The sequence below is a fragment of the Lonchura striata genome, chromosome 1 (genome assembly GCF_046129695.1).
Source record: "Lonchura striata isolate bLonStr1 chromosome 1, bLonStr1.mat, whole genome shotgun sequence".
NCBI classification, from domain to species: Eukaryota; Metazoa; Chordata; class Aves; order Passeriformes; family Estrildidae; genus Lonchura; species Lonchura striata.
In genome coordinates, this window is record NC_134603.1 from 105,140,085 (window position 1) to 105,158,320 (window position 18,236).

General features: G+C 51.5%; 3 protein-coding genes across 3 annotated transcripts; all 3 read right to left on the reverse strand.

The window, feature by feature from the left end:
• Positions 1-3,324: 3,324 nt before the first annotated feature.
• LOC144245964 (inositol 1,4,5-trisphosphate receptor-interacting protein-like 1) lies at positions 3,325-4,746 on the reverse strand. The gene has a single exon (XM_077781736.1). It carries the CDS (start codon positions 4,744-4,746, stop codon positions 3,325-3,327), a length of 1,422 nt encoding a protein of 473 aa, XP_077637862.1.
• Positions 4,747-8,530: 3,784 nt separating this feature from the next.
• On the reverse strand, positions 8,531-9,952 carry LOC144245972 (inositol 1,4,5-trisphosphate receptor-interacting protein-like 1). Its single transcript, XM_077781766.1, has one exon. The coding sequence runs from the start codon at positions 9,950-9,952 to the stop codon at positions 8,531-8,533; it is 1,422 nt and encodes a 473-aa protein (XP_077637892.1).
• Positions 9,953-14,443: 4,491 nt separating this feature from the next.
• On the reverse strand, positions 14,444-15,865 carry LOC144245991 (inositol 1,4,5-trisphosphate receptor-interacting protein-like 1). Its single transcript, XM_077781789.1, has one exon. The coding sequence runs from the start codon at positions 15,863-15,865 to the stop codon at positions 14,444-14,446; it is 1,422 nt and encodes a 473-aa protein (XP_077637915.1).
• Positions 15,866-18,236: the final 2,371 nt, after the last annotated feature.

Genomic DNA, 18,236 nt, shown 5'->3' on the forward strand with positions numbered 1-18,236 from the left:
TCCAAGTAGCCCTGGTGTAATGGTTAAGGGTGCTTTTGAGTGAACCTTCTTCAAAGAGCTTCCCTTGGTCTTTCTTTGGTCTTTCTTACCAGCTGCCTCCATCGGCAGTCTCACAGATATCCGTGGTGGAAGGCACCCTTGGGATCACTGAGTCCAAGCCTTGACTCCACCCTGGTTGAATTACCCTTAAATCTCTGCATCTCCGAGGTTGAAAAAGTCCTTGAAGATCATACAGTTCTACTACAAACTTAACACTGCCTACTCCACCAATCAGCCAGGTCTCCAAATGCCACATGCCCAGGACTTCTAAAGCTTTCTGAGGGTGGTGACTCAGCCGTTGTCCTAGGCAGCCTGTTCCCAAGCTTGATATCCGTTTTGTTGAAGGAATATTTCCTGCAGATCCAATCTAAATCTCCTGTGGCACAGCTGGAGAAACTTTCCTCTGGTCATATTGTTTCTTCCCTGGGCGAATAGAATTCATTAATGGATCTGCTTGCTAGCACTTGTAACACTTGTGACACTGGTGGAATTGCGGAAGGTGAGAGTAGGCAGAAACAGTATGGAAAGACAATCAGCAGAACAAAAGGACATGCAGATATGACCAAAAAAGAGACAATGAGATAGAGAGAACAAAAAAAGGAGTGAAAGGCCCAGCCTCTTACACTCCTAAGAAGCCCCGTTAAGAGATTGTTTTCTATGCAAAGCTGCAGCGTTTTTTAATTCTTCCTCTCATCCTACCTTTCCCTACTGGCCCTTCTTTGTGGAAATCAGTTGCTGCCTTTACTTTCAGGGTGCTTTGATTCCTACCTATCTAATTACTCTCTGAAAAAAATCTATTTCATACATGTCAGACCTGAAGAAAGATTTTGGGCCAGAAACTTGTCCTCCGTTCTCAGCTGTGCCTGTGTTGGCCTACCTACCCCTGCTGTCCCTTTTTCCCGGTAATTTTGCAAGAACCAAAGCTGTGCAATACCCATCCAACACTGGTGAAGCTTTATCGGTTCTGAAAGGTGCTTATTATTCATAGAGATCCCCTCTGCTATTTCCCCATGGAAGGAGAGACAGCCAGCGTAAGACACCAGTATTACTATGGCCATGCAGGGGGGGCTATTGGTTGTTGCTTCTTGCTGGGCTGGCACTTTCCTCTGCACACTTGTCAGCACCCTAGGGGCCCAAGGCAGGCTGGCCACGCTTCTCACAGCCACCAAAGACTCTGGCCCCAGAGCAGTTTGCCCCTCAGGGTGGCCCGGGGCTGGCTGCCTGTCCCCGGCCAGCTGCGCCTGGGCCGCTGCCTCAGCCGTGAGGGATGCAGAGCCGCGAGAGCCCGTGGCTCTCTGCTGGGCCGCACAGCTGAGCTCCCAGCTCCAGCTGGCAGGGCCTCAGCGCCCAGCCTGTGCCCTCCCGCCCCGACGGCCATGCCAGGCCCTGCTTGCTGCCCTGATGGTGGCACTCCCGGCCCCCAGCGCTCTCCAAGGGCTTCTCCTGGGGCACCTTCCTGCAGCCTCTCAGAGCCTGCACAAAACCCAGCAGAGGCCTGCGCTAGGGCTGCTTACAAGGGCCTGGAGGGACAGCACCAGGGGCAGCGGCTTCCCACTGACAGAGGGCAGGGTTAGGCTGGAGATGTGCAAGAAAGTGTGCCTCTGAGGCTGGTGACAACCTGGGCCACGCTGCCCATGGAAGCTGTGGCTGCCCAGTCCCTGGCAGTGTTCCAGGTCAGGTTGCATGGGGCTTGCTGCAATGTGGCCTGGTGCTGCAAGGTGTCCCTGCCCTTGGCAGCAGGCTTGCAACAAGACAATGTCTAGGGGCCCTTCCAAGCGGAGCCATGCTGTGATTCTGGGATCAGAGGGGGGTCAGGGGCACGTGGCCTTAATTGCTGATTAGAACCAATTCAGCACTGTTATTTTGGTTGAGTTTGCAGAGACTGTTCACAAGCCCAGATTCCCATCGGGTGACATTTACCAATACTATAGGTGTGGCTGAGAGCAAGAAAGTCTCGCATGCTCCAGATTCTGCAAAACTGCCTTTTATTGAAACAAGAGCACAGCAGATCCTTGCTTGCTCGTCATGCATGCGCTAACTATGGAGCATTACTACGCATCCAAACAGATCTATTAAATACTCAATTGATATTGTTCCACTGTCATATTCATCATGATGATTTTTTAATTATATAACATTCCACATATTTGATAAACATTTAATTCTAAACATATTGTATAAAATTACTGTTTTGTAGTAAATACAATATGTGTGTGTATAATACATATTGTATACATATAACTGTACGATCAAAATCTTGCCTCCGAAAAATTCAGTAACTACAGAGTATGAATAGGTGTCACAAGAGCCACAAATGACTCTGACATAATAGTGACATCATATACTTGCTATTTCTTTTTATAAAATAATATGATAATTTTAAAGATATTGTATTAAATTACTGTTTTGTAGTAAATACAATATGTGTATGTATAATACATATTTTATAAATATATCTGCATCATCAAAATCTCGCCTCTGATAAATGCAGTAACCACAGAGTATTAATATGTGTCACAACAGCCACAAATAACTGTGGCATAATAGTGACATACTATACTTGCTTTTTCTTTTTTTAAAATATCATGATCATTTCTAAACTACCGCTATAATATGTATCTATTAAAACACATCTGTTAGTAAAAATATTTGTATCAATATATACACACTATAGTTATATAGACAGATATCTATCTGTCTATGCATCCCATTCATTCCTGTCTTTGTCATGGAGCTACAAGCTGGTTCTCTGCCACCAGCTGCAAGCCTCGCAAGCACACGCATCCAAAGGAGGCCAGCAAGGCTGGTGAAGGCTTGGGAACACAAGCCCTGTGAGGAACAGAACTGGAGTTGTTTAGCCTGGAGAAATGGAGACTCAGAGACAACCTTGTCACTCCCTCCAACTACGGGAAAGGTGGTTGTAGTCAGGTGGGGGTTGGTGTCTCTCTCCAGGCAGCAAGTGACAGAACAAGAGGACACAGTCTTTAGCTGTGCCAAGGGGAATTTAGGGTGGACGTTAGGAAAAATATTCTTCCTGGAAGAGTGGTAAAGTACTGGAATCGTTTGCCTGGGGGAACTGGTGGATATGTTTAAAAAAAGGTTGGATATGGCACGCAGGGTCATGGTAATAGCTAAGGTGGTGTTAGGCCATGGGTTGGACTCGATGGTCTTAAATGTCCCTTCCAACCTAGTGATTCTGTGATTCTCTAATGCTGTGATTCTACGTGCCCCGCTAGCAGCGGCCAGAGGCCGGCACTCTTGCCAGGCGACGGCACAGATCAAGGCCTAGGGGTGGGCAGCCAGATCCTGTGGCAGGCCGTGGAACATGTTGGATGGCCTAGCCCTTTGTGTATCTGGGGGCAAGCGGAACTCCTCCGGAAGCCTCTGGTTGCCCACTGTAAAATGCTCCAGGGGTTTGCCTTCCAGAGATAAGTGCAGCTGCTCCAGAGCATCCGACAGCTGCAGCAGGAAATGTCTCCTGTGCCTCTGCGACGCCGGTACGGTGCTCAGCAGGCGCGTGACATTGGTCTTGATGGAAGGGATGGAAAGGGCCTTGCGCGCAAGAACACGGGCAAGGAGCTGCAGGCATTTAAGGTGTGAGTCGTCCTGGGGAGCCGGCCTGGCCATGCGCCTCAAGAACTTTGTCTCTGCCACGCTGTAGGTCTCGGGCCACGTTGTGCTTGGGGTGTGGGCCCCTCGATGCTGGCTGCTGATAAAGATGTCTGAGGCGTGTTGCTGCACCCCAAACAGCACCTTAACCTGGAAGCTTTCTTGGCTGTTGCTCAGCCTGAGCTTGCAAGAGCGTTTGGAGGGCAGCAGCTCTAAACGCCAACTGCGTGACTGGGGCAAAAGCCGCCAGTTTTCTTCCACCAGCGCGCAGAACCACTGGACAGTTTTCTCCACGTCGAGGTAGGAGCCGGTGCACAGCGTGTCTAGGAGGTTGGGCTGGTGAGTCCTCCTCCTAATCACGTCAGGGTGGTGCTGGAAGCACAGCATGTTCGTACCCTGGTAATCCCTGGGGCAGCTGCACTCCAGCTCCACAAGGACACGGAAATTCCTGCCAGGCTTCTGCTGGTCAGTGTCACGCTCCAGGTGGAAGATGTGGCCTTGGGGAGGAGTCAGGGGTACAAGCACCCGGTACACAACTTCCTCCTCACGGGCGGCCCAACCTTCAAAGGCACTGCCAAAACCAATGGCTTGTTGCAGCACCGGGTAGAAAGTCCCACTCAAGGCACGCCCGAGGAAAGTTGTGAAATTGTCTATCAGGGCCACCGTCCTGTTGCAGCCTGTCTGCAGGTCCTCTACAGGCCCCTGTATGTGCTCCTCCAGAAGCCATCTCACATCATACACGCATGTCTCGTCCTCTACCTCCTTCTCCTGTTCCGTCTCCTCCTTGCCACCGAACTCTGCCCCACGACTTCTTGTCCTCCGCATAAACCATGCTGCCAAGAGAAGAACCAAGAGCCCAGCAAATGCCCAGACCTGCCAGGGCTGCAAGGCAGACCAGAGCAGGTCTCTCCAGGATGCGCCACTCTGCATCAGCGCCAGCTGCTCCACCTCCCGCTCCAGCCGAATCCTCTCCTCTTCCTGGAACTTTGCACGCAACTCCATTTCCCGATGCGTCACCTCATCCAAAACATCACCCACGGGCTGCGGGTACTGGACTACACGCAGCAAGAGCAGGAGCCACAACACGCAGAAATCCATGGTCTGCAGCAGGATGGAGAGAAGGCCTTGATGGGGAGTGGGGAGGCAGGCAGCTGCCAATGGGAGCAGCAGGGACACGAATCCCAGTGATCTGAAGGCAGGAAGAACAGGGCCCCAGACAGCTGGGGGCAGGAAGGCCTGTCCCACTGGCCCAGCAGCAGCAGCAGCAGCAGCAGCACTGTACCGTGGCCAAGGCTCTGCCATGAGGGGCTCTCCCTCCATGCAGAGGGAGAACCCAGCCAGGGCTGCAGCGTTTCTAACCCCACCCCTTGTCCCCAGCACGGCCTCCCTGCCACGCGTGTGCACTCACCGCTTGCCCAAGGAATCCAGGGCCACTGTTACCTGCTGGGGCCTTTTTGTACCTGCGCCCACTGTGACACGTCCCCCACGATGTCACAACTGCCGCAGCACATCACAACTCAGCCAAGTCGATTCTTTGTCCCCAGCCCAGCTCAGCCCCTCCAAGTAGCCCTGGTGTAATGGTTAAGGGTGCTTTTGAGTGAACCTTCTTCAAAGAGCTTCCCTTGGTCTTTCTTTGGTCTTTCTTACCAGCTGCCTCCATCGGCAGTCTCACAGATATCCGTGGTGGAAGGCACCCTTGGGATCACTGAGTCCAAGCCTTGACTCCACCCTGGTTGAATTACCCTTAAATCTCTGCATCTCCGAGGTTGAAAAAGTCCTTGAAGATCATACAGTTCTACTACAAACTTAACACTGCCTACTCCACCAATCAGCCAGGTCTCCAAATGCCACATGCCCAGGACTTCTAAAGCTTTCTGAGGGTGGTGACTCAGCCGTTGTCCTAGGCAGCCTGTTCCCAAGCTTGATATCCGTTTTGTTGAAGGAATATTTCCTGCAGATCCAATCTAAATCTCCTGTGGCACAGCTGGAGAAACTTTCCTCTGGTCATATTGTTTCTTCCCTGGGCGAATAGAATTCATTAATGGATCTGCTTGCTAGCACTTGTAACACTTGTGACACTGGTGGAATTGCGGAAGGTGAGAGTAGGCAGAAACAGTATGGAAAGACAATCAGCAGAACAAAAGGACATGCAGATATGACCAAAAAAGAGACAATGAGATAGAGAGAACAAAAAAAGGAGTGAAAGGCCCAGCCTCTTACACTCCTAAGAAGCCCCGTTAAGAGATTGTTTTCTATGCAAAGCTGCAGCGTTTTTTAATTCTTCCTCTCATCCTACCTTTCCCTACTGGCCCTTCTTTGTGGAAATCAGTTGCTGCCTTTACTTTCAGGGTGCTTTGATTCCTACCTATCTAATTACTCTCTGAAAAAAATCTATTTCATACATGTCAGACCTGAAGAAAGATTTTGGGCCAGAAACTTGTCCTCCGTTCTCAGCTGTGCCTGTGTTGGCCTACCTACCCCTGCTGTCCCTTTTTCCCGGTAATTTTGCAAGAACCAAAGCTGTGCAATACCCATCCAACACTGGTGAAGCTTTATCGGTTCTGAAAGGTGCTTATTATTCATAGAGATCCCCTCTGCTATTTCCCCATGGAAGGAGAGACAGCCAGCGTAAGACACCAGTATTACTATGGCCATGCAGGGGGGGCTATTGGTTGTTGCTTCTTGCTGGGCTGGCACTTTCCTCTGCACACTTGTCAGCACCCTAGGGGCCCAAGGCAGGCTGGCCACGCTTCTCACAGCCACCAAAGACTCTGGCCCCAGAGCAGTTTGCCCCTCAGGGTGGCCCGGGGCTGGCTGCCTGTCCCCGGCCAGCTGCGCCTGGGCCGCTGCCTCAGCCGTGAGGGATGCAGAGCCGCGAGAGCCCGTGGCTCTCTGCTGGGCCGCACAGCTGAGCTCCCAGCTCCAGCTGGCAGGGCCTCAGCGCCCAGCCTGTGCCCTCCCGCCCCGACGGCCATGCCAGGCCCTGCTTGCTGCCCTGATGGTGGCACTCCCGGCCCCCAGCGCTCTCCAAGGGCTTCTCCTGGGGCACCTTCCTGCAGCCTCTCAGAGCCTGCACAAAACCCAGCAGAGGCCTGCGCTAGGGCTGCTTACAAGGGCCTGGAGGGACAGCACCAGGGGCAGCGGCTTCCCACTGACAGAGGGCAGGGTTAGGCTGGAGATGTGCAAGAAAGTGTGCCTCTGAGGCTGGTGACAACCTGGGCCACGCTGCCCATGGAAGCTGTGGCTGCCCAGTCCCTGGCAGTGTTCCAGGTCAGGTTGCATGGGGCTTGCTGCAATGTGGCCTGGTGCTGCAAGGTGTCCCTGCCCTTGGCAGCAGGCTTGCAACAAGACAATGTCTAGGGGCCATTCCAAGCGGAGCCATGCTGTGATTCTGGGATCAGAGGGGGGTCAGGGGCACGTGGCCTTAATTGCTGATTAGAACCAATTCAGCACTGTTATTTTGGTTGAGTTTGCAGAGACTGTTCACAAGCCCAGATTCCCATCGGGTGACATTTACCAATACTATAGGTGTGGCTGAGAGCAAGAAAGTCTCGCATGCTCCAGATTCTGCAAAACTGCCTTTTATTGAAACAAGAGCACAGCAGATCCTTGCTTGCTCGTCATGCATGCGCTAACTATGGAGCATTACTACGCATCCAAACAGATCTATTAAATACTCAATTGATATTGTTCCACTGTCATATTCATCATGATAATTTTTTAATTATATAACATTCCACATATTTGATAAACATTTAATTCTAAACATATTGTATAAAATTACTGTTTTGTAGTAAATACAATATGTGTGTGTATAATACATATTGTATACATATAACTGTACGATCAAAATCTTGCCTCCGAAAAATTCAGTAACTACAGAGTATGAATAGGTGTCACAAGAGCCACAAATGACTCTGACATAATAGTGACATCATATACTTGCTATTTCTTTTTATAAAATAATATGATAATTTTAAAGATATTGTATTAAATTACTGTTTTGTAGTAAATACAATATGTGTATGTATAATACATATTTTATAAATATATCTGCATCATCAAAATCTCACCTCTGATAAGTGCAGTAACCACAGAGTATTAATATGTGTCACAACAGCCACAAATAACTGTGGCATAATAGTGACATACTATACTTGCTTTTTCTTTTTTTAAAATATCATGATCATTTCTAAACTACCGCTATAATATGTATCTATTAAAACACATCTGTTAGTAAAAATATTTGTATCAATATATACACACTATAGTTATATAGACAGATATCTATCTGTCTATGCATTCCATTCATTCCTGTCTTTGTCATGGAGCTACAAGCTGGTTCTCTGCCACCAGCTGCAAGCCCCGCAAGCACACGCATCCAAAGGAGGCCAGCAAGGCTGGTGAAGGCTTGGGAACACAAGCCCTGTGAGGAACAGAACTGGAGTTGTTTAGCCTGGAGAAATGGAGACTCAGAGACAACCTTGTCACTCCCTCCAACTACGGGAAAGGTGGTTGTAGTGAGGTGGGGGTTGGTGTCTCTCTCCAGGCAGCAAGTGACAGAACAAGAGGACACAGTCTTTAGCTGTGCCAAGGGGAATTTAGGGTGGACGTTAGGAAAAATATTCTTCCTGGAAGAGTGGTAAAGTACTGGAATCGTTTGCCTGGGGGAACTGGTGGATGTGTTTAAAAAAAGGTTGGATATGGCACGCAGGGTCATGGTAATAGCTAAGGTGGTGTTAGGCCATGGGTTGGACTCGATGGTCTTAAATGTCCCTTCCAACCTAGTGATTCTGTGATTCTCTAATGCTGTGATTCTACGTGCCCCGCTAGCAGCGGCCAGAGGCCAGCACTCTTGCCAGGCGACGGCACAGATCAAGGCCTAGGTGTGGGCAGCCAGATCCTGTGGCAGGCCGTGGAACAGGTTGGATGGCCTAGCCCTTTGTGTATCTGGGGGCAAGCGGAACTCCTCCGGAAGCCTCTGGTTGCCCACTGTAAAATGCTCCAGGGGTTTGCCTTCCAGAGATAAGTGCAGCTGCTCCAGAGCATCCGACAGCTGCAGCAGGAAATGTCTCCTGTGCCTCTGCGACGCCGGTACGGTGCTCAGCAGGCGCGTGACATTGGTCTTGATGGAAGGGATGGAAAGGGCCTTGTGTGCAAGAACACGGGCAAGGAGCTGCAGGCATTTAAGGTGTGAGTCGTCCTGGGGAGCCGGCCTGGCCATGCGCCTCAAGAACTTTGTCTCTGCCACGCTGTAGGTCTCGGGCCACGTTGTGCTTGGGGTGTGGGCCCCTCGATGCTGGCTGCTGATAAAGATGTCTGAGGCGTGTTGCTGCACCCCAAACAGCACCTTAACCTGGAAGCTTTCTTGGCTGTTGCTCAGCCTGAGCTTGCAAGAGCGTTTGGAGGGCAGCAGCTCTAAACGCCAACTGCGTGACTGGGGCAAAAGACGCCAGTTTTCTTCCACCAGCGCGCAGAACCACTGGACAGTTTTCTCCACGTCGAGGTAGGAGCCGGTGCACAGCGTGTCTAGGAGGTTGGGCTGGTGAGTCCTCCTCCTAATCACGTCAGGGTGGTGCTGGAAGCACAGCATGTTCGTGCCCTGGTAATCCCTGGGGCAGCTGCACTCCAGCTCCACAAGGACACGGAAATTCCTGCCAGGCTTCTGCTGGTCGGTGTCACGCTCCAGGTGGAAGATGTGGCCTTGGGGAGGAGTCAGGGGTACAAGCACCCGGTACACAACTTCCTCCTCACGGGCGGCCCAACCTTCAAAGGCACTGCCAAAACCAATGGCTTGTTGCAGCACCGGGTAGAAAGTCCCACTCAAGGCACGCCCGAGGAAAGTTGTGAAATTGTCTATCAGGGCCACCGTCCTGTTGCAGCCTGTCTGCAGGTCCTCTACAGGCCCCTGTATGTGCTCCTCTAGAAGCCATCTCACATCATACACGCATGTCTCGTCCTCTACCTCCTTCTCCTGTTCCGTCTCCTCCTTGCCACCGAACTCTGCCCCACGACTTCTTGTCCTCCGCATAAACCATGCTGCCAAGAGAAGAACCAAGAGCCCAGCAAATGCCCAGACCTGCCAGGGCTGCAAGGCAGACCAGAGCAGGTCTCTCCAGGATGCGCCACTCTGCATCAGCGCCAGCTGCTCCACCTCCCGCTCCAGCCGAATCCTCTCCTCTTCCTGGAACTTTGCACGCAGCTCCATTTTCCGATGCGTCACCTCATCCAAAACATCACCCACGGGCTGCGGGTACTGGACTACACGCAGCAAGAGCAGGAGCGACAACACGCAGAAATCCATGGTCTGCAGGAGGATGGAGAGAAGGCCTTGATGGGGAGTGGGGAGGGAGGCGGCTGCCAGTGGGAGCAGCAGGGACACGAATCCCAGTGATCTGAAGGCAGGAAGAACAGGGCCCCAGACAGCTGGGGGCAGGAAGGCCTGTCCCACTGGCCCAGCAGCAGCAGCAGCAGCAGCAGCACTGTACCGTGGCCAAGGCTCTGCCATGAGGGGCTCTCCCTCCATGCAGAGGGAGAACCCAGCCAGGGCTGCAGCGTTTCTAACCCCACCCCTTGTCCCCAGCACGGCCTCCCTGCCACGCGTGTGCACTCACCGCTTGCCCAAGGAATCCAGGGCCACTGTTACCTGCTGGGGCCTTTTTGTACCTGCGCCCACTGTGACACGTCCCCCACGATGTCACAACTGCCGCAGCACATCACAACCCAGCCAAGTCGATTCTTTGTCCCCAGCCCAGCTCAGCCCCTCCAAGTAGCCCTGGTGTAATGGTTAAGGCTGCTTTTGAGTGAACCTTCTTCAAAGAGCTTCCCTTGGTCTTTCTTTGGTCTTTCTTACCAGCTGCCTCCATCGGCAGTCTCATAGATATCCATGGTGGAAGGCACCCTTGGGATCACTGCGTCTAAGCCTTGACTCCACCCTGGTTGAATTACCCTTAAATCTCTGCATCTCCGAGGCTGAAAAAGTCCTTGAAGATCATACAGTTCTACTACAAACTTAACACTGCCTACTCCACCAATCAGCCAGGTCTCCAAATGCCACATGCCCAGGACTTCTAAAGCTTTCTGAGGGTGGTGACTCAGCCGTTGTCCTAGGCAGCCTGTTCCCAAGCTTGATATCTGTTTTGTTGAAGGAATATTTCCTGCAGATCCAATCTAAATCTCCTGTGGCACAGCTGGAGAAACTTTCCTCTGGTCATATTATTTCTTCCCTGGGCGAATAGAATTCATTAATGGATCTGCTTGCTAGCACTTGTAACACTTGTGACACTGGTGGAATTGCGGAAGGTGAGAGTAGGCAGAAACAGTATGGAAAGACAATCAGCAGAACAAAAGGACATGCAGATATGACCAAAAAAGAGACAATGAGATAGAGAGAACAAAAAAAGGAGTGAAAGGCCCAGCCTCTTACACTCCTAAGAAGCCCCGTTAAGAGATTGTTTTCTATGCAAAGCTGCAGCGTTTTTTAATTCTTCCTCTCATCCTACCTTTCCCTAATGGCCCTTCTTTGTGGAAATCAGTTGCTGCCTTTACTTTCAGGGTGCTTTGATTCCTACCTATCTAATTACTCTCTGAAAAAAATCTATTTCATACATGTCAGACCTGAAGAAAGATTTTGGGCCAGAAACTTGTCCTCCGTTCTCAGCTGTGCCTGTGTTGGCCTACCTACCCCTGCTGTCCCTTTTTCCCGGTAATTTTGCAAGAACCAAAGCTGTGCAATACCCATCCAACACTGGTGAAGCTTTATCGGTTCTGAAAGGTGCTTATTATTCATAGAGATCCCCTCTGCTATTTCCCCATGGAAGGAGAGACAGCCAGCGTAAGACACCAGTATTACTATGGCCATGCAGGGGGGGCTATTGGTTGTTGCTTCTTGCTGGGCTGGCACTTTCCTCTGCACACTTGTCAGCACCCTAGGGGCCCAAGGCAGGCTGGCCACGCTTCTCACAGCCACCAAAGACTCTGGCCCCAGAGCAGTTTGCCCCTCAGGGTGGCCCGGGGCTGGCTGCCTGTCCCCGGCCAGCTGCACCTGGGCCGCTGCCTCAGCCGTGAGGGATGCAGAGCCGCGAGAGCCCGTGGCTCTCTGCTGGGCCGCACAGCTGAGCTCCCAGCTCCAGCTGGCAGGGCCTCAGCGCCCAGCCTGTGTCCTCCCGCCCCGACGGCCATGCCAGGCCCTGCTTGCTGCCCTGATGGTGGCACTCCCGGCCCCCAGCGCTCTCCAAGGGCTTCTCCTGGGGCACCTTCCTGCAGCCTCTCAGAGCCTGCACAAAACCCAGCAGAGGCCTGCGCTAGGGCTGCTTACAAGGGCCTGGAGGGACAGCACCAGGGGCAGCGGCTTCCCACTGACAGAGGGCAGGGTTAGGCTGGAGATGTGCAAGAAAGTGTGCCTCTGAGGCTGGTTGTGAGAACCCCAGCCTTGCTCTGGGGTCTCATAAGGTGGTGAAATTCCTCCTCCAACCCGTGCTTCCAAAGAAGAACTCCTCAGGCTTTTGCTGTTCGGTCTCGAGGCAATTTATTGCTAGTTATCTAACAGATTATGTTCTTGGACTGCGGCTATTTGATCAGCGGCCTGGGTAGAGGCACACACACACACACTGATATCCTCTCTATCTGCTGTCTTCTTCGTCTCTCCCCCTGCCCAGGGCTGCTGCTATCTTTTATATGATATATTACGTATTACATGTTTATAGTCTTCCCCCAATACCTACTACCTATATTACAAAGTGCTTTTCTACTCTAAACCAATCTGTGAGTGCCAACATCACCAAGGTCATGGAGGCAAGGAAAAAGAAGGAAGAAGAACAGGGTCAGCCCACTTTCCTCCATCTTAGAACTCCTGACTCCCATGTACAAAGTAAAAACCCCCCTGTACATGTGCTAAAAAAATTTCCCCTCTACTTTGTAATTACTTTTACTATACTATGTAACCTTTTGTGACTGCTTGTTCCACCTCCAAAGTTGGTAACTCATTCCATGGCTCAAACTCAAAATCACAGCTGTTTCCAGCTGTCTGCCAGGGTCTAAAATGCTTCTGACCAAGGCCTGGAACCTCTAAAAATGTCTGAGAGACATTTTGAGTTCCCACAGCTGGTGACAACCTGGGCCACGCTGCCCATGGAAGCTGTGGCTGCCCAGTCCCTGGCAGTGTTCCAGGTCAGGTTGCATGGGGCTTGCTGCAATGTGGCCTGGTGCTGCAAGGTGTCCCTGCCCTTGGCAGCAGGCTTGCAACAAGACGGTGTCTAGGGACCCTTCCAAGTGGAGCCATGCTGTGATTCTGGGATCAGAGGGGGGTCAGGGGCACGTGGCCTTAATTGCTGATTAGAACCAATTCAGCACTGTTAGTTTGGTTGAGTTCGCAGAGACTGTTCACAAGCCCAGATTCCCATCGGGTGACTTTTACCAATACTATAGGTGTGGCTGAGATCAAGAAAGTCTCGCATGCTCCAGATTCTGCAAAAGTGCCTTTTATTGAAACAAGAGCACAGCAGATCCTTGCTTGCTCGTCATGCATGCGCTAACTATGGAGCATTACTACGCATCCAAACAGATCTATTAAATACTCAATTTATATTGTTCCATTGTCATATTCGTCATGATGATTTTTTAATTATATAACATTCCACATATTTAATAAACATTTAATTCTAAACATATTGTATAAAATTACTGTTTTGTAGTAAATACAATATGTGTGTGTATAATACATATTGTATACATATAACTGTACTATCAAAATCTTGCCTCCGAAAAATTCAGTAACTACAGAGTATGAATATGTGTCACAAGAGCCACAAATGACTCTGACATAATAGTGACATCATATACTTGCTATTTCTTTTTATAAAATAATATGATAATTTTAAAGATATTGTATTAAATTACTGTTTTGTAGTAAATACAATATGTGTATGTATAATACATATTTTATAAATATATCTGCATCATCAAAATCTCGCCTCTGATAAATGCAGTAACCACAGAGGATTAATATGTGTCACAACAGCCACAAATAACTGTGGCATAATAGTGACATCCTATACTTGCTATTTCTTTTTTTAAGATAACGTGATCATTTCTAAACTATCGCTATAATATGTATCTATTAAAACACATCTGTTAGTAAAAATATTTGTATCAATATATACACACTATAGTTATATAGACAGATATCTATCTGTCTATGCATCCCATTCATTCCTGTCTTTGTCATGGAGCTACAAGCTGGTTCTCTGCCACCAGCTGCAAGCCCCGTGAGCACACGCATCCAAAGGAGGCCAGCAAGGCTGGTGAAGGCTTGGGAGCACAAGCGCTGTGAGGAACAGAGCTGGAGTTGTTTAGCCTGGAGAAATGGAGACTCAGAGACAACCTTGTCACTCCCTCCAACTACGGGAAAGGTGGTTGTAGTCAGGTGGGGGTTGGTGTCTCTCTCCAGGCAGCAAGTGACAGAACAAGAGGACACAGTCTTTAGCTGTGCCAAGGGGAATTTAGGTTGGACGTTAGGAAAAATATTCTTACTGGAAGAGTGGTAAAGTACTGGAATGGTTTGCCTGGGGGAACTGGTGGAGTCACCATCCCTGGATGTGTTTAAAAAAAGGTTGGATATGGCACGCAGGGTCATGGTAATAGCTAAGGTGGTGTTAGGCCATGGGTTGGACTCGATGGTCTTAAATGTCCCTTCCAACCTAGTGATTCTGTGATTCTCTAATGCTGTGATTCTACGTGCCCCGCTAGCAGCGGCCAGAGGCCGGCACTCTTGCCAGGCGACGGCACAGATCAAGGCCTAGGGGTGGGCAGCCAGATCCTGTGGCAGGCCGTGGAACAGGTTGGATGGCCTAGCCCTTTGTGTATCTGGGGGCAAGCGGAACTCCTCCGGAAGCCTCTGGTTGCCCACTGTAAAATGCTCCAGGGGTTTGCCTTCCAGAGATAAGTGCAGCTGCTCCAGAGCATCCGACAGCTGCAGCAGGAAATGTCTCCTGTGCCTCTGCGACGCCGGTACGGTGCTCAGCAGGCGCGTGACATTGGTCTTGATGGAAGGGATGGAAAGGGCCTTGCGCGCAAGAACACGGGCAAGGAGCTGCAGGCATTTAAGGTGTGAGTCGTCCTGGGGAGCCGGCCTGGCCATGCGCCTCAAGAACTTTGTCTCTGCCACGCTGTAGGTCTCGGGCCACGTTGTGCTTGGGGTGTGGGCCCCTCGATGCTGGCTGCTGATAAAGATGTCTGAGGCGTGTTGCTGCACCCCAAACAGCACCTTAACCTGGAAGCTTTCTTGGCTGTTGCTCAGCCTGAGCTTGCAAGAGCGTTTGGAGGGCAGCAGCTCTAAACGCCAACTGCGTGACTGGGGCAAAAGACGCCAGTTTTCTTCCACCAGCGCGCAGAACCACTGGACAGTTTTCTCCACGTCGAGGTAGGAGCCGGTGCACAGCGTGTCTAGGAGGTTGGGCTGGTGAGTCCTCCTCCTAATCACGTCAGGGTGGTGCTGGAAGCACAGCATGTTCGTGCCCTGGTAATCCCTGGGGCAGCTGCACTCCAGCTCCACAAGGACACGGAAATTCCTGCCAGGCTTCTGCTGGTCAGTGTCACGCTCCAGGTGGAAGATGTGGCCTTGGGGAGGAGTCAGGGGTACAAGCACCCCGTACACAACTTCCTCCTCACGGGCGGCCCAACCTTCAAAGGCACTGCCAAAACCAATGGCTTGTTGCAGCACCGGGTAGAAAGTCCCACTCAAGGCACGCCCGAGGAAAGTTGTGAAATTGTCTATCAGGGCCACCGTCCTGTTGCAGCCTGTCTGCAGGTCCTCTACAGGCCCCTGTATGTGCTCCTCTAGAAGCCATCTCACATCATACACGCATGTCTCGTCCTCTACCTCCTTCTCCTGTTCCGTCTCCTCCTTGCCACCGAACTCTGCCCCACGACTTCTTGTCCTCCGCATAAACCATGCTGCCAAGAGAAGAACCAAGAGCCCAGCAAATGCCCAGACCTGCCAGGGCTGCAAGGCAGACCAGAGCAGGTCTCTCCAGGATGCGCCACTCTGCATCAGCGCCAGCTGCTCCACCTCCCGCTCCAGCCGAATCCTCTCCTCTTCCTGGAACTTTGCACGCAGCTCCATTTTCCGATGCGTCACCTCATCCAAAACATCACCCACGGGCTGCGGGTACTGGACTACACGCAGCAAGAGCAGGAGCGACAACACGCAGAAATCCATGGTCTGCAGGAGGATGGAGAGAAGGCCTTGATGGGGAGTGGGGAGGGAGGCGGCTGCCAGTGGGAGCAGCAGGGACACGAATCCCAGTGATCTGAAGGCAGGAAGAACAGGGCCCCAGACAGCTGGGGGCAGGAAGGCCTGTCCCACTGGCCCAGCAGCAGCAGCAGCAGCAGCAGCACTGTACCGTGGCCAAGGCTCTGCCATGAGGGGCTCTCCCTCCATGCAGAGGGAGAACCCAGCCAGGGCTGCAGCGTTTCTAACCCCACCCCTTGTCCCCAGCACGGCCTCCCTGCCACGCGTGTGCACTCACCGCTTGCCCAAGGAATCCAGGGCCACTGTTACCTGCTGGGGCCTTTTTGTACCTGCGCCCACTGTGACACGTCCCCCACGATGTCACAACTGCCGCAGCACATCACAACCCAGCCAAGTCGATTCTTTGTCCCCAGCCCAGCTCAGCCCCTCCAAGTAGCCCTGGTGTAATGGTTAAGGCTGCTTTTGAGTGAACCTTCTTCAAAGAGCTTCCCTTGGTCTTTCTTTGGTCTTTCTTACCAGCTGCCTCCATCGGCAGTCTCATAGATATCCATGGTGGAAGGCACCCTTGGGATCACTGCGTCTAAGCCTTGACTCCACCCTGGTTGAATTACCCTTAAATCTCTGCATCTCCGAGGCTGAAAAAGTCCTTGAAGATCATACAGTTCTACTACAAACTTAACACTGCCTACTCCACCAATCAGCCAGGTCTCCAAATGCCACATGCCCAGGACTTCTAAAGCTTTCTGAGGGTGGTGACTCAGCCGTTGTCCTAGGCAGCCTGTTCCCAAGCTTGATATCTGTTTTGTTGAAGGAATATTTCCTGCAGATCCAATCTAAATCTCCTGTGGCACAGCTGGAGAAACTTTCCTCTGGTCATATTATTTCTTCCCTGGGCGAATAGAATTCATTAATGGATCTGCTTGCTAGCACTTGTAACACTTGTGACACTGGTGGAATTGCGGAAGGTGAGAGTAGGCAGAAACAGTATGGAAAGACAATCAGCAGAACAAAAGGACATGCAGATATGACCAAAAAAGAGACAATGAGATAGAGAGAACAAAAAAAGGAGTGAAAGGCCCAGCCTCTTACACTCCTAAGAAGCCCCGTTAAGAGATTGTTTTCTATGCAAAGCTGCAGCGTTTTTTAATTCTTCCTCTCATCCTACCTTTCCCTAATGGCCCTTCTTTGTGGAAATCAGTTGCTGCCTTTACTTTCAGGGTGCTTTGATTCCTACCTATCTAATTACTCTCTGAAAAAAATCTATTTCATACATGTCAGACCTGAAGAAAGATTTTGGGCCAGAAACTTGTCCTCCGTTCTCAGCTGTGCCTGTGTTGGCCTACCTACCCCTGCTGTCCCTTTTTCCCGGTAATTTTGCAAGAACCAAAGCTGTGCAATACCCATCCAACACTGGTGAAGCTTTATCGGTTCTGAAAGGTGCTTATTATTCATAGAGATCCCCTCTGCTATTTCCCCATGGAAGGAGAGACAGCCAGCGTAAGACACCAGTATTACTATGGCCATGCAGGGGGGGCTATTGGTTGTTGCTTCTTGCTGGGCTGGCACTTTCCTCTGCACACTTGTCAGCACCCTAGGGGCCCAAGGCAGGCTGGCCACGCTTCTCACAGCCACCAAAGACTCTGGCCCCAGAGCAGTTTGCCCCTCAGGGTGGCCCGGGGCTGGCTGCCTGTCCCCGGCCAGCTGCACCTGGGCCGCTGCCTCAGCCGTGAGGGATGCAGAGCCGCGAGAGCCCGTGGCTCTCTGCTGGGCCGCACAGCTGAGCTCCCAGCTCCAGCTGGCAGGGCCTCAGCGCCCAGCCTGTGTCCTCCCGCCCCGACGGCCATGCCAGGCCCTGCTTGCTGCCCTGATGGTGGCACTCCCGGCCCCCAGCGCTCTCCAAGGGCTTCTCCTGGGGCACCTTCCTGCAGCCTCTCAGAGCCTGCACAAAACCCAGCAGAGGCCTGCGCTAGGGCTGCTTACAAGGGCCTGGAGGGACAGCACCAGGGGCAGCGGCTTCCCACTGACAGAGGGCAGGGTTAGGCTGGAGATGTGCAAGAAAGTGTGCCTCTGAGGCTGGTTGTGAGAACCCCAGCCTTGCTCTGGGGTCTCATAAGGTGGTGAAATTCCTCCTCCAACCCGTGCTTCCAAAGAAGAACTCCTCAGGCTTTTGCTGTTCGGTCTCGAGGCAATTTATTGCTAGTTATCTAACAGATTATGTTCTTGGACTGCGGCTATTTGATCAGCGGCCTGGGTAGAGGCACACACACACACACTGATATCCTCTCTATCTGCTGTCTTCTTCGTCTCTCCCCCTGCCCAGGGCTGCTGCTATCTTTTA

Excerpts from the sequence above, each read along its gene's own strand:
- LOC144245964 (XM_077781736.1), bottom strand. The coding sequence starts at position 4,746 with ATGGATTTCTGCGTGTTGTGGCTCCTGCTCTTGCTGCGTGTAGTCCAG.
- LOC144245972 (XM_077781766.1), bottom strand. The coding sequence starts at position 9,952 with ATGGATTTCTGCGTGTTGTCGCTCCTGCTCTTGCTGCGTGTAGTCCAG.
- LOC144245991 (XM_077781789.1), bottom strand. The coding sequence starts at position 15,865 with ATGGATTTCTGCGTGTTGTCGCTCCTGCTCTTGCTGCGTGTAGTCCAG.